The 15736-nt window shown below is 25.9% G+C and overlaps 1 protein-coding gene across 1 annotated transcript in view; it reads right to left on the minus strand.

Moving 5' to 3' along the window:
- Positions 1–15736, minus strand: part of LOC117177708 (neprilysin-2-like) — a 33002-nt gene that overhangs the window by 355 nt on the left and 16911 nt on the right. Inside the window, exons 8-9 of the mRNA XM_033368584.1 lie at positions 14686–14939; positions 14070–14425 (exon numbers count right to left, since the gene is read on the minus strand). Of these exons, the coding sequence (XP_033224475.1) occupies positions 14070–14425; positions 14686–14939 (610 nt within the window). The remainder of the gene's footprint in view (positions 1–14069; positions 14426–14685; positions 14940–15736) is intronic.

Below are 15736 nucleotides of genomic sequence, written 5' to 3' on the forward strand. Positions count from 1 at the left end.
GTCCCCCTTCCACCACCAAATAAGTGTGTGGAGGGTGTGTAAAGGAATAAAGAAGGTGTAAGAAAAATGTAAACCCTTAGGGGACACATTAGAAGCTTCCACTGAACTACTAGTTCAGATATTTATTTTACAAGCCGGGCGCAGCCACTAAAATTTAAAATGTGTAAGTGCTATGTATGTTTAATCCTTTTTAGCAATGGATATTTCACTGTCAAGTTAATCCATTAATGTAATACTACAATGAAGCTACTGTTGTTATTTTAAATAAATAAAAAAGTTTTATACTGAAATATCTTTTAAATTGTTTCTTATTTTTTTCATTAGGCACAATTTTAAAGATCTTCAACCAAGATTTAGTTGAACTCTCTTCAACTCAAAAGTACGAACACCTAATATGTTTTTTTTTTTTCAAATGTCTTGATCAAATTTGATAGAAGTTGAATTCCAGATACAAGCTTCATTGAATAAGCAGATAACTCTCTGGAAAAAGTGTCTTTTTCTCTGTAGATGGAAATTACCAAAAGACGTTTTGGAACATACTTCGGAAAGCATAAGCGAAGGACCATCTTGAGTAACCCTGGCGACACTAATTTCAAGAGGTTGAACCTAACAGAAATACAAGGAAAAGGCTTATTTTTTGGATCTGCTAGAAAAATTTTGAGGCCTTAATTGTTATACCAATCGGACGCAGCAACTAGCCAGACAAGGACTTTAAAGAGGAGACATTATGATAATCAGCATATTAAATAAAATCAGGACACAGAAGATGATGCGAGAGAGAGGTGCAAAAGACTCTTATAGTTATGCTCTTTAAAATCACCTAGAACTGTCCATAGTTGCAGAAGATTCCAAGAACCAAATTTGATGAAAACCAGACAAAGACAATTAAGGTCATATGAAAGACAGAAATGGATGGCACGCTACCTGGAGAAGTTCTCTTAAGATTTGAAGATTATTGTTTCAAACGAAGTTTCTAAAATTTGGTTCACCGAAGCTGTTTACCGTCAAGCTAACAAACTTTTAATAACTACAGATTCAGGAGTGGTTGAAAGTTTCAAGAAGATCGACTTTAAACTTCGCTATGGGTTACAGTGGATCAATATAGAGGTCTTTTAAAAAACGAAAGTAATAACTATGGATAGAGCTTGGAATTAGTATTTGTAGAAGATGTAGCAGACAAGTAGAAAATTAAATTAAAATTAGATGACCCTATTTCCGCCTGGATTTCATACACATAAACTTTCACGACGCTGAAAAAGGGTTTGATATCTCGCATACTTTAGCAGCGGAACAACCAACTTTTGCCGCAATACAAAAACATTTGTACTTAGAAGGTGATAGTTGGTGAGTCAAGTTACAAGAGGAGATCAGTCGTTTATAATAGTTTCAGAAAAACTCATAGGGCAGAACTTTACTTCAAGGTCTATACTAAATTTATTGGATTACCAGCGTTGTTTTCTAGATACATCATGGCAATACACATTAGGCAGCTTTTAGAAGGTCGCAGCCAACCTATTATAATTTCCTCATCGAACCTATCATTTAACTTCCAGGACAAACTGCTTAAGGAATAGAGAAAGCAAGTGGACTATTGCTCTCTTAAAGGATTGATCATTGGATGTGATGCTATCTAACACAGTTCGACTTATGATACTAAGAACACCAACTGCAGGTGTGAATCTATATCAGACTACCTTTTAACTTCTGATTTAACTTTGTTGAATCAAAAGCATAAATCTACCTTTGTGACACGTAGATGTCGCAAGGTAATTGATTGGACCTTCTGTTCGATAAGTATCAGCAAAGTCCTCAAGGGATGGTATATTTAGACGGATACGTCTTTCTCGGATAATTGACAATTTAATTTTTCTTCACTGCTGATAGACCTGGGGTTTAAAGGTTCCTGAACCCTAGAACAGCTGACTGCGATACTTATTAGTAAGCCAGTCAATAAAGGACTTCCACTCTAAAGTAATTTTAAATAAGAAAAATTTTTTATTTATAACTTCCAGGGGGAAGGGTTTTGAACATCCACACAAATTTTAGTAACTTATCAAATTTCTTCGAAAATCCATTCCTTACGAAGGACGAGGTGTCCAAGATTTTCATGGCCGAGGTAAAAAAATTGTTGTTGACCTTTTCTTACTGTACTTGAGTACAGTCTAGCCAGTAGTTCATCTCACATATTCTGTAAGTCTAGTTTAGGGTATTCTTCATTGAAGAAATAATAGCTATATTTATATAAAAAGCCTTTACAGATATTCCGTTTTTGAATGCTGCTCAAAAGAAATTCAAATGTTATCTAAAGTTATCCAAAGTAGGTGACAAAAGCTTTATTCACTGACAATTTAATTCGTAAAACGTTAAATCTATTGTAAAAAATAGAACTTTTCAAATAATACATCATAAAAATCATGATTGATGTCATTAAATTTTGGTAAAAAGCCTCAGATTTTTTGACTTTTGGTTTATTTTAAGGGCTCAGGCTAATTAATTCAAATCCAGATTTTTGCAGGGATCTTGAGAAGGTCTATTCAGCTTAATATGTGATTCCAATAAATTTCAATTAAAAAATGTACAGAATTAAATCGATTTAGTATGAAAATTCAAAATTGTGATCGGCATCTATTTCAGAGCATTGAAAACTGTTGTGGCTACGTTTATTAATAATATGTAATTATTTATATAAGTCCATATTTTCCCAAAGTTTTTGAAAATTCTATTAATTATTATCCAATTTTTATGAATATAAGTAAAGATTTTAAAAGATGAAATCGCTTTAATGTCAAATTCTTATAGCGCGCTTTGCGCGCAGCTCGCTTCGCTTGCAAATCGTTTCTGTGCATCGCATAATTAAAACAAACAATTATTGAGCGCGCTTATGGCGTGCGATATTTTTCATGTACAAAAATGCTGCAAATTTTGTTGTTGACATAAAATAGTTTAATTATTACCCTATTGATTTTAAATTATTTTAAAATTAAAAATAGTTTATTCAGATCCAATGAAATGCTTAAATTTGTTTGTGTAACTATTCTATAATTTGCAAGGAAATTGATCTTTTAGTTGAAAATTCACTTATTTGATTGAGATTTCGTCTTTTTCGTGATAAAAATTTAATTATCTCGGTAAAAAAAATACTTTTGGGGTTATGAATTTAAGTGTTTTGTCATAAATTCCTCTTTTGTCTGAGTTTTTTTAAAACTTCATTTTCTTCTGATAGAATATTCATAATTACTTTTTTACTTTTATCAACGAAAAAAAATAAATCAATTTCTGCAACAAAAGACAAACTTTTAACAAGAAAGGATGATTTTTAACAAAATAGTTAAATTTCAGACGTAGAATGAATATTAAACCAAAAAGATTAAATGTCTCTCGGAAAATATTCATTTTCCCTGAACAATAGAATATTTAATTTTTTAGTTAAAAAATTTATTTTCTATGGAAAAAACTGAATTTTAATCAAATACATGAATTTTTGATTAGAATTTTGAATTTTAAAAGAAATGTTCAATCAACCAAATGATTCTTCAACCAAAAAGGTGACTTACAAAGCAAGGAAATTATTGTAACTAATTGTTGATTTTTGAACTGAAGAAAATATATGTTAAACCAAACATGAAATAGTTAGGATTTTAGTTTAAAAAAATTTATTTCGAACCAAAACTAGAATTGCGAACAATAATTCTTAAATTAAAAAGTGTTTAATAAGAAATTTGAAGATCTTTTTGGGGTGGATATTTTTTGTCTGATTATCTCTTTTCGTATCTTGTATAGTTTAGTCACGAAATAGAATTTTTCATTCTTCATAATTTTTTTTCATATCAAAATTTAAATTTTTAATTTTCCACCGATATTAAGAAAGTTGTTATAATAATCTTTAAGGGTGCTTAAAATGAAAGGTCGCACAAAGTGTTAAAAATTTTTTTTAAATGTTCTCAACATTTTTTTAAATGCTCTATCTTTCTGAATTTTCATCCAAATGTTTTTAACTTTTAATTGTTTAAGTCTTCAAGTATGCATTTTGAAATTGTTTTAATTAAAAATGTGTACTTAAAAATTAAAAATCGAATATGGAAAATTCTTTAATCAAAAGATTTTCGAATTCTTAAGTACCTCATCGAAGAATCGCATCCACCTATTAAAAAAAAATTAATACTTGATTGTTCAATAAAAAGTATTTTCATTTCAAATAAAAAACAGTGAAAACCCTAAAAAAATAGTTTTTAACAAAATAGTTTAAACATTAACCCAAACAGATTAACTTTTCAACTAAAATACTTCATTTTGAACCTAGAACAATTTTCTCAGTAGAGAAAGAAAGAAAAATTTCCAACAAATTTTCACATTTTTGAGCCAATAAAGTTAGTTTTAAATGAATAAGATAATTTTATAGCAAATAACTTTTTTTTAGTCAAAAATTTATCCAGTTGTTTGAAAATTGAACCGCTCTGTTAAAACTTTTTTTTTGAATGAACAAACTATTATTTAAATTCAACTATTCTACTTCTAGTTGGAAATTAATTTTGGACTGAAAATGTATATTTTTTATTTAAAAATTCAACAATTATGTAAAAATTTCAACTTTTTATTAAAAATGCATTTTTTTGCAGAAAATTCATCTACTAAGTTGAAAAATGAAATTTTTTTTATTAATGAAATGATTTTTCTAGTTAAAGATTTATCATTTCTGTTGAAAATTCATTGGATATATAGACCACATTTGTAGATAATACACATATTTATATTTGAACATTTAAACATTTGGAGGAACATTTACATTTTTAGTTAAAAATCCAACTTTTTTTAAAATGAATTTATTTTGTTAAAAATTCGTCTTTTTCATATAAAACTAATTTTATAGTTATTTTTGAAAATTTACCGTGTTAGTTTAAAATACAACTGCTTTGTTAAAAGTTCAACTGTTTTGTAGAAAATGAATTATCTGTTTACGATAAATTCAGCAGTTTATTTATAATTAATCTGTTTTTCATTTCAGATCTCTTTCTTATTTGAAAATTTAATAATTTGTGTCAAATATTGTTGTTTTTTGTTTTCTCTAAAGTTTGTTTCTCTGTTTGCAAGTTTACCTATATATTTTCTTTGAAAATTTTTATTTTCTAGTAAAAAATTCAACTACCTTGTAGAAAAAAAGTTTATAGTTAAAAAATTAGGTTTTCTGTTTGAAAATTCACTATTTTGGTTGAAAATTCATCTATTTATTTGAAGATTCGTTTTTTTTTAATCTTTCTTTAAACATTACATTTTTTTACTTGAAAATTTGAGTATATTATTTTTGTTTGAATTTTTTTTCAAATTGAACTATTTTATTCAAAAATCAATGAAGATTAAACTTGTTTAGCGAAAATTTCACTTTATTGTTTTAAGACATTTTTTAAATAAATTTATTGTTTTACCTAAAAAATATTTCATTTTATGTTTGAAAACAATAACTTTGGTTGAAAATTAAAATATTTATTTGAATAGAAAAGACAGTTTTATAAGCAAAATAGAATTTTCAAATCTATGGTAAAAAACAAAATTTCAAATAAGAAAGAAAATCACTTTCAACCAAATAGTTGAATTTTTAACCACAAAGATAGTTTTCGAAATATAAGGAATTATTTTCTACCTAAATAATTAATAATCAAATTTTCTATAGAAGAAAAAATGAATTTTCAAAAAAGTACATGAATTTTTAATTGAATATTCGCAGTTTTATCTAAGAAAGATAATGTTTGTACCAAACATTTGAATTTTTAACTAAAAATATCATTTTACCATGAGAATGGAATTTAAAAATTTTTAATTTAAAAAAATGAAATTCAAAAAAATATATTTTTTTCCAAATAGTTCAACTTTTTACCTCAAAGATAATTTTTTAAATAATAATTATTTTCTACGAAAAAAAATAATTTCAAACAAAATGCATCAATTTTCAATGAACTTTTTAAACTTTAAATTTAATTATTCAATTGTTTCAAGTTAAAAGAAGTTTCTAATGAAACAATTAAGTTTTCTGTTAGATGGTTCATAATTTTGGTGAAAATTAAAATTTTGTTTGAAGATTTATATATATATATATATATATATATATATTCATTTTAAAATTTAACAATTTTGTAAAAAATTGAAGTATTCTGATAAAAATTCGTCTTTTTTCTTCAGAGTTGATCGCCAAAGTAAAAAATAAATTTTTGTTTGCAAAGAAAATCCATGAAGTTCGTTTAAAAATTTAGATATTTCTATATTTAATGTTATATTAATTCATTATTATTATATTATTTAAATTTGGTATCATCTGTATTATTATTATTATTTTATAATGATAAGTTATTATTATGAATTCATTATTTATTATTATATCAATTCTTATATCGGGAAATCTGATAAACCACAAGCATACGCCGATTCAGCAAAATATTTTTTTAAGAAAAAAAAAAATTCCATATCTTAGTTCCTTTCATTTAACCTACAATAAATACAAAACCAAAATAATGCTAGATCAAAAAAAGTTGGCACGGAACTAAAAACTCGGCAGATGAAATTTCAGCGAAATTGATGAAACTTCATCCTTAAAATATTTTTTTTCAGTGGTCGAGAAAGAGAAGAATTATTTTCTACAAGTAAAAACGAATGTTGAACCAATTAGTTGAATTTTTTACAAAAACAAAAAAGTTGAATTTAAAAAAAAAAGATAATTTTGCAAGTAGAATGGAGTTTTTAAATCTGAAGTTAGAAAATAAATTTTCAAAGAAGGAAAAAAATATATTTCAATTAAATATTTAAATTCTAAACTACAAAGATAATTTTTTAAAAAAGAAGAAGTATTTTTTACAAAAAAAAAAAAACGGATCTTCAAGCAAATATTTGAATTTTTTACAAAAAACTGAAAAGCTAATTTTCAACAAAGTACATAAATTTTCCATTAAATAATAGAACTTTCATCTAGAAAACTTTTTTTCACTAGAAAAAATATTTTGGTGAGCAAAATAAAAGTTTTAAACCTAAATTTCAGAAGTTAAAATTCTCTTTTGCACTGAGATTAATTTCAAGATTAATTTCAAAAAATATTGTTTTTCAACTAAGAAACAAACTTTTGTTATGAGCAAAATTTCTTTAAATTTCTTTAGAAATTTAAATTTATTTGAATCAAGTAATCTTTTTCATTGTACTTAAATAATTAATAATTAAATTGAAAAATATTTTTTCTACATAAGAAAAAACGAATTTTTAACAAAATGCATAAATTTTCAATTAAACAATTGAATTTTCTTCTAAGAAAGATAAACTTTTAATCAAAAAGTTGAATTTTTAACTGAGAAAGAAATTTTACAAGGCGAATGGAATTTTAAAAACTTGAGTTAAAAAAAATTCTTATTATGAAAAAATATGTTTTTCAACCAAAGAATTAAATATTCAATCACAAAAATCATTTTTTAAAGAATTATTTTCTTTAAGAAAAGACCAGTTTCTAACTAAATACTGGATTTTTAAATGAAATAGATGCATTTTTACCTGAGAAAGATGCGTTTTTAAATATAAAGTCGAAGTTTTAAGTAGAGAAATAAATTTGTTATCAAGAAAAAAAAAAAAATTTTTCAATTGAATAATGCAATTTCTAACTAGAAAGAAAATTGTTCAAAGGACAAGAATTATTTTATACAATTTAATAATGGAATTGAGAACTAACATGATAAATGTAAATAAAATTAATTTTTAATAAAAAAGTTTAAGGGTCAACTAAATGCAATTTTGAGGGCAAAGAGACGAATTATCTATGAAACAGTAGAGTTTTAACCAGATAGTTAATTTCAATAAAATAGGTGAATTCTGTGAAAAAACATTTGAGCTTTGAACCCAAAAAAAAAATTTTTGAAGCAAAATTGCATTTTTTTAATGAAAAAGAAAAATTTATTTAAAAAATGTTTAGTTAAATAATTAATAAAAAAATTTAAACAAAAAATAATTACGAATACCAGCATTTTTATCATTTTTACATTTTGCAGTTAGACACTCCTTGCTGCCCTTTCTCTTCTTGCTGTTGCTGTTTTTCTCGCTGCTCGTATCTTGTTTCGCAGAGGCATGCGCATTGAAAATTTCCCACTCGCGCAAAATGCAAAAAATAAAAAAACAGAATATTATGGTGACTACAAATGTTTAGGCTGGGCGCAATAATTATGAAAGTTGCTTTCTTATTTGAGTCAAAAAAATTCTATTTTTAATACAAAAATTAGTCGACATTCCACCTAAAAAAGATCAGTTTTCAACCAAAAATAGCAAAATTATATTTTTCAATAAAAAAATGATTTTTTTTTGTAAAATAATGAATTGGTCAAAAAATAAGATTAATTTTGAAGAAAAAACATTAATTTTCTACCGATAAAGACGAAATTTTTTCAAAGCAGTTGAATCTTTAACTAAACGAAAAATGGAAGTTACATTTTCAATAAAAAAATTGTTAATCAAAAAAAAAAAAAATGAAAAATAGTGCATTTTTTAACTAAGAAGAATGATTTTAGAACAATAAGATTAATTTTCTACCGAAAAAGAGGAGTATTTGTAAATATGTCGAGTTTTCATCAAAAAGAGATATATGCAACAAAAAATGGCAAAGATACACTTTCAATTAAAAATATCAAATTTTCAACTAGAAATGTTAAATTTTGAACGAAAAATTGAAAAGTTACATTATAAATAAAAGATAAACTTTTTCATAAAAAAATAGTGAAATTATTTACGCAAAATGAAACAGTTACAGTTTTAATTTAAAAAAATGAATTTTTTAACCAAAAAATAAATTTAAAAAAAAGGGAAATTTGTTACGAAAATGTAACGAAAACCCATAGTTCAATTCTCAACTAGCAACGAACAATTTTCAACCAAAAATGGCAAAGTTACATTTTGATTTTTAAAAAAAAGCATTTTACGTAAACAAACCAATTGAAAAAAGGGGGTATATTTTTTACTTTTTTGTGTACCTAAATTATTTTTAACTTAAACCAAGAGTAAACTTTAACAGGAATAAAATCATAGTTTCAATAAAGCGGAACATTTTGCTAACAAAAAAAAAATATTTTTTAAGATAACACTTAAATTTCGAGGAAGCAGTTGTATTCAATAGATAAATTTTCAGTTACACTTAAAATACATTTTTCCCAAAAATATAACAATTTTGCAAGAAAATAGTTTTAAGTTTCAACAAGAAGATAATTTGTGGTGACGCAATCTATTTTAAAGTTTCACAATATTTAATTCTGATTTGTTGAATGAAGCTAAAGATGCTACGCCATCGTGTTAATTTATTTAACAATTAATAACTTATTCATCATTTTTAATAAAAAATTAAAATTTCAAAAAACTATTTATCTTTTAGGTCTATTTTTTCATTTGTTTTTAAGGTTATATAAATTTAATTTTGCTTATTTAAGATATAAGTTTTTTATTTTGCGTTAAAATTTTTCATTTTTCCCTTCTAAAAAAGAAAAAAGAATGTGTTCTCCCTTTGGCCAAAATAAAACAGTGAATCAAAAAATAATAAGGCAAACAACCAAATCATGTACCTTCTCTTTTTTATTTCTTTATTTTTTTTATTTTTATTATTATCAAATCCTAATAAAAAACATTTTTTTAAATGACAAACGTTTCGTCACTCATACAACACCCTTAACTAGGCAAAAAAATAAAATTATAGCCGGCAATGGGAACATTTGTCCAAATTTGGTCGATGATTCTTGGTTTTATTTTTGTAATAAAAATGAAATTGTTGTGGAAATCATTCAAGTTGAAGATCTTTGGATTAAAATTAAAAATTCAAATAAATCTGTATAAAATCCGAATTTTGTATTTCATTTTAAAATCTGTACGTTTTCAAATATGCAAATACATTCACTATATAGAAGCGTCGCGCGAAGAAGCCTGTCAACTGTTTTCACTATTCAATTTAATATTCGTAAATAAGCCCAAAGGACCGTCCACGACTCATCGTTAGATCTGCTTTTAAGCGAAAACGTGCGTACGGTCCGGCGATACACGAATCGTCCCCAGAACTGCTTCAGGCCGAATCGTGGATCTCTTGGCTACCCTACTTATTGTTATTTGTTTTAAATTTCATAATGCTAAGTGGTTAAAATAATAAATTATTATATTTTAAAAGAATAAAATCAACAACAAACAGCAAAACACAACACGAAATAATACTCGGTAGTATATATTAAAGTGGAAGCTTATTTTAAAAAATACATTGGTGGATTTTTTTTAAAATATAATATTTATTTCGAGAAATTATTTACCAAATTGTACAATGTATTTATGAATTTAATTGATTAAAATCAAAGCGGCTACGCCCACTTTTAACAATAATTTCTGTACTAGTATTCACCTACAACATTTTTATTTGTAGTACACAAGGAAAATCGCAGTAAAACCCGTGTATAGTACAACGAATCTGTAACCAGATGGCCTATACAAAATTTGCTTTGACTCTAAAATGTAATAAAACTTTTCAGGATATAGATAAAGACTTCTTTTTTTTGAATTTGGGAAGCCTAATAAATATTTGTTTTTACTCAGCCCTAGCGGAAGTAATTTGACACTCTCAGTATTATTTATTATTGCGTTAGAAAAACAAAAGTAAAATCCTTAGGATCGGTTCTGTGAAAAATCAAATTAATAAATGAGTTTCCTAGCCCCTGCCAACAACTGAAGTTGAAGCAGAAAATTCTCTAAAAAGACAAATTTAATTTTAGTTTTTCTAGCGTGATTCTTTTAGAACAACTGGAGGAAATTACTTGAACGGTTGGTCATTTAACAAAAAATTCAATAAGCTTCCCAAGCGTTTAAAGAAAATATTTTTATTGATATTCTGGAAGACGAGATCAGACGGACGGTCAGGCGATCCACGACTTGTCCTTCAGAACTTTTTATTCCTGATCTAAGGGACCGTACTTAAATAAATTAACAGCTAAAGGGGGATGAAGGTCGACAAATTTTGTCACGGTTCATTATATTAGGGGCAGAGGGGGGGGCGGTCTGGCATACATTTCCTTTTTTTTGCAAAGTAATCAAAATTAGAAAAAAATTGACAAAAACTTCCTCCAAAGAGGAAGTTGTAAGTTTTTGTTTGAAAAATCATTTTCTTGCTTGCACATGATTTTTTTTCCTCTTTCTTCCAAAATTGATTTGTTTAAAAGTTAAAATTTCTATTTTTGACCGTGAAATTATCCTCCAAATTCAACAGTTCCGAATTCAACAGCTTGGTTCAAAATCCATGCATTTTATTAACAATTTGTTGTTCTGGTTGAAAATGCTTAGTTTTTGATGAAACTTCATCTCATTGGTTAAAAAGAAATTGCTATTTAGTTGAATTTTTTTTTGTTAAAGATTAATATTTTTCTAAAAATGTAACAATTTCATTTTTGGTGATGATTAATCTCTTTCGTTGAAAAATTATGTATTTATTCGAAATACCTTTTTTGTCGTCTGGAAAAGTAAGACTCTTGCTTAGTTGAAATTTGTTATTTTTCGTCAAAAATGATTGTTTTTATAGTTGAAAATTTAACTATTTGATTAAAAATGCCTCTTTTTGGAAAAAGCTATTTCTCATTGGAAATAAAAATCTGTACCGCTTGTAGCATTAACTATTCAATTTTTTCGTTAAATATTAATTGACTTCGTGAAAAGCTCTATAACTATTAATATATTCTATAATAAGTTCTATAACTTTAAATAACTGTAAAGCAGAATAAATGAGATTCTTTTTTAATTCAAATTTAAAATTGTTTTATTCTATTTATAATAGATTCTATTTTAAAAATGTTTCAAGTTTAAAATTCTGATATTTAATTATTAATGGTCAGCAAAAATGAAAAATTAATCAAATTTATCATTCTATTAAAGATTATTTTTTAATTATAAATTTTATTTATTGTTTAAAGATTTCAAAATTTTTCTAAAAATTAATTCTTTTTCGCCATTAATTAAACTTTCTTTGTTGTTGAAAACTCAACTATTTCGATGAAAATTGACTTGTTTTTTTTTTTACATTTATATTTTGTTTAACAGACAACTAGAATATTTCTTAAATAAAAATTCAAACAGTCAATTTTCTTCAAAATAGTTTAATTTTAAAAAAAAATAATTGCATTTGTAAGGAAAAAGTAATCCTTTTTTTGTTAAAAATGCAACTGTTTGTTTGAAAATCCAATTATTCTATTAAAACTTTGATTACTCTTTTGAAAATGTGAGTATTTTGTTAAAAAATCATACTGTATGTTATTTTAAAATACTATATTTCAAGCCAATTTTTGTAAGTTTTAATAATTTCGAGGAGTTTAAAGGATTTTAAAATATTTTTAAAAATTGTAAATAATTTTCAAGAGGTTTAAAAAAATTGCACAAGAGTTTGAAAGATTTGCCACGGGTTAAGCTATGTTTAGAAATTCCAAGGAATCTTTCGAAAAATGAAATGATTTTAAGGAGTTTAAGTCATTTTAAAAGAGTTTTGGGTAATTAAATAATTTTCAATAATTTTAAAGACATTAAAAAAATGAATTCTGAAAATACAAATTAATTTAAAAAAAGTGTAGGATATTTTTTAAGATTTAAAGGACTTTGCTAAAGGTTGGAATATTTTAACTAATTATTTCTCATTTTTAAGTTTCAACAAATTTGACCAACTTTAGAGTACTTTTAAAAATTCCAACGAAATTTCATAAAGTTTCGAAAAATTGGTGACGGAATTTCTAAGGATTTCCAAATAATTGAAATAGTTTTTGTTATTATAAAATATTCCAAGGAATTTTCAATATGTTAAACAAAATTACACAAAATTTCCCAAGGTTTCAAAGAATTTGTGATGAGTTAGACTATTTTAAGGAGTTCAAACAAATTTAAAACAAAAATTTACAGTATTTTAAAAATTACAAGTGACTTTTAAGATTTAAAAAAAATTTAAGTATTTCAATGAATTAATAGTAGTGTAGGATATTTTTAAGGATGTGAAGGTATTTGCTATGATTTTGAATAATTTAGGAAGGTTAGCCAAAATTTCGACAACTTTAGGGTATTTTTAAAATAATGAAATATCATTTAATAAAAAAAAATGACACAGAATTTAAAAAATTTCCAAAGGATTGGAAATAAGGTATCTTCTTTTTAAATACATCAATGAATTTTCTGTAAGTTTATTTTTTTTAAGGAGTTAAACTTTTTTTTTTAATTCCCTGAGAAATGTTCCAGAGTTTGAAAAAAAATTCACAATGTTTTCCAAGATTTCTAAGGATTTGCAGTAGGGTAGGCTAAGTATAGAGATTTCAAGAAATTTTCCTAAAGTTTTAATAATTTCAAGGAGTTTAAAGACATTGAAAAACGTTTTAGAAATTCCAAGGAATTTTCAGTGGATAGAGAGGAATCTCAAACAGATTTCGAAGCTTTCGAAGTATTAAATAAGTATGATTTATTTAAAAAGATATCAAGCTATTTTTTTTAACTTTTAATCATTTGAAGGTGTTGAAAAGATTTTCAGTTTTTTCAAATTCAATTATTTAATTAAAAATTTAACAATTTTGTTGAAAATTCAAGTATTTTATTTAAAAAATCATGCTTTATGGTAAAAGTCATTTTTGCTTGTTCGTGATGAATAAATAAATATTATTAAATGTTATAAATTTATATCTGAAATATTTTTTAATTCCGTTTATAAAAGATCCTACGTTCAAAATATCATAAACATGTATTTACCTAAAGTACAAAAAAAATTGCATTAGTTTCACGTCCCATATTTTCTTATTTTTTGATACAACAAATCACGTACAATAATGGCGGGGGGCAATTTAAGTACGCAACGTACGGACGGTCAGGCGATCCACGACTCGTCCTTAGAACGCGTTTAGGCCCAGATCGTGCGAACGGTCAGGCAATCTACGACTCGTCCTTAAACTTGATTTAGGCCGAGATCGTAAGCATTTTTTTTTTTTAGTTTTTAGGCTGATTTTGGAAATTTCAGCCGGATAGTGGTCCGTTTCTATTCCGTCCGATTTTTTTACATTTTCCAGTGTTTTTTTTACCATGCGGAACACTTTTTAACTGGATTCATTTTGGAACCCACTGGACAATTAAAGTCCTTGGCGAATTCTGGCCTGTTGGAAAATACACCTTTGACTCTGTATTCTGAAGGAGCGTCAAATTCCTTGATTAATTGATTAACACTGTCCGAATCGGCACTTTTGAGATAGCCTGGGCTATATTTGGCACACTGTGTGATCGCTGTTTGAATCCAGAAAAGCTGCGATTGGGAATAGTTTAATCCGGGCAATGTGGGTTCGGGGCCGTGACGTTTCACCCAATTTTGATACGCTAAATACGAAAGTTTTACGCCCCCATTGTCAGCAATGTTTTTGTCTTCCGTTCTTGTATCATTCACCTGAAAATCATTCATTCTTTCTGATCTTCGATACGAAATTTTTTTATTAAAAAGTAATACTGGGACAATATTCGATGCGAAATTTTATTAGCTTTAATTTTGAAAAAAAATGAAAATCGAATATTAATTGTCTTCTAAAAATGGTAATATACAAGAATGAAAAAAATGGGATAAAAAAATTTTAAAAAACTATCTTATTGAAGTTCTATCTTAAACTAAAGACACCAAAATATTTTTTTTCAAAGAATTCATATACTTACTTTGAGGCCACCTTCTTTCAGAGTAAAACTTTTATACTGCTCACTAATACAAGCAGATTTTTTATGAAATTTCTTTGCCGTTTCTGGAGGCCACCAATTTTTAGGTGTTCCATTTTTATCAAATTTGCCACCATCTTTATCGAAAGCTCTTGTGATTGTATTTCCAATAACAAACGAACCAATTCCAGCGTAGTTCAGATACTGAGGTCTATTCTCATTAAAGAAAACGTCTTGCAAAATTCCAGCAGAGATATCTTAAATATTTGAATTTATACCAAATTTATAAATAAACAGATTTTATAAATTTTAAACTTTATAATAAAAAAAAAATTTTTCTCTCAAGGGGAATTTAATTGCCCATTTTACACTACTGATAGTATTAGACAACTAAGCGGATGAAATTTAAAAATTTATTATTTTATGAACCAATACATATTTTTTAACGGTTAATAGCTTGAATGAAAAGTGAAATCCTACACATCACTTCCAGGGATTGTTAAATTATTGCAATTATTATTTTTTGCTCCTATAAAGGGTTTAATTTAAAGTATGAAATTTCTCAAAAATTTCAATTTTTTGTATTTTTCACGTGATAATAAAATATATTCAAATATATTTTGCAGGCGAACATTCTCTCTAAGCTGGTAAAGAAAGTTGATTTTTCACGATGATAGGGAAATAGATTTTTACAAATAAAATAACTTAATTTTTAAAACATGGTGAAATTTTCAACAAAAAAAGGCTTCCTACCTTGAGAGATAAATTTTCAACAAAAAAAGACGAATTTTCTCAAAAAGAGTTGACTTTTCAATCAGGAAATTTGAACTTCCACAACAAAAATAAATTATTTTCAACCAAGGAAGATAGATAGAATTTTTAACAAATTGGTTTAATTCTCGGCTACAGAAGAAAACTTTATTAAAATAGTAGATGGATCTTTTTAAATAGTCATAATTACAGAGGGATTAGCTTATTAAGCACTGTAAGTAAAATATATTCAAAAATACTTATTCGTAGGGTAATGAAAATAACAGAAACAAAGATTTGGGAA

The sequence above is a fragment of the Belonocnema kinseyi genome, chromosome 1, assembly GCF_010883055.1.
Source record: "Belonocnema kinseyi isolate 2016_QV_RU_SX_M_011 chromosome 1, B_treatae_v1, whole genome shotgun sequence".
In the NCBI taxonomy this organism is placed as follows: Eukaryota; Metazoa; Arthropoda; class Insecta; order Hymenoptera; family Cynipidae; genus Belonocnema; species Belonocnema kinseyi.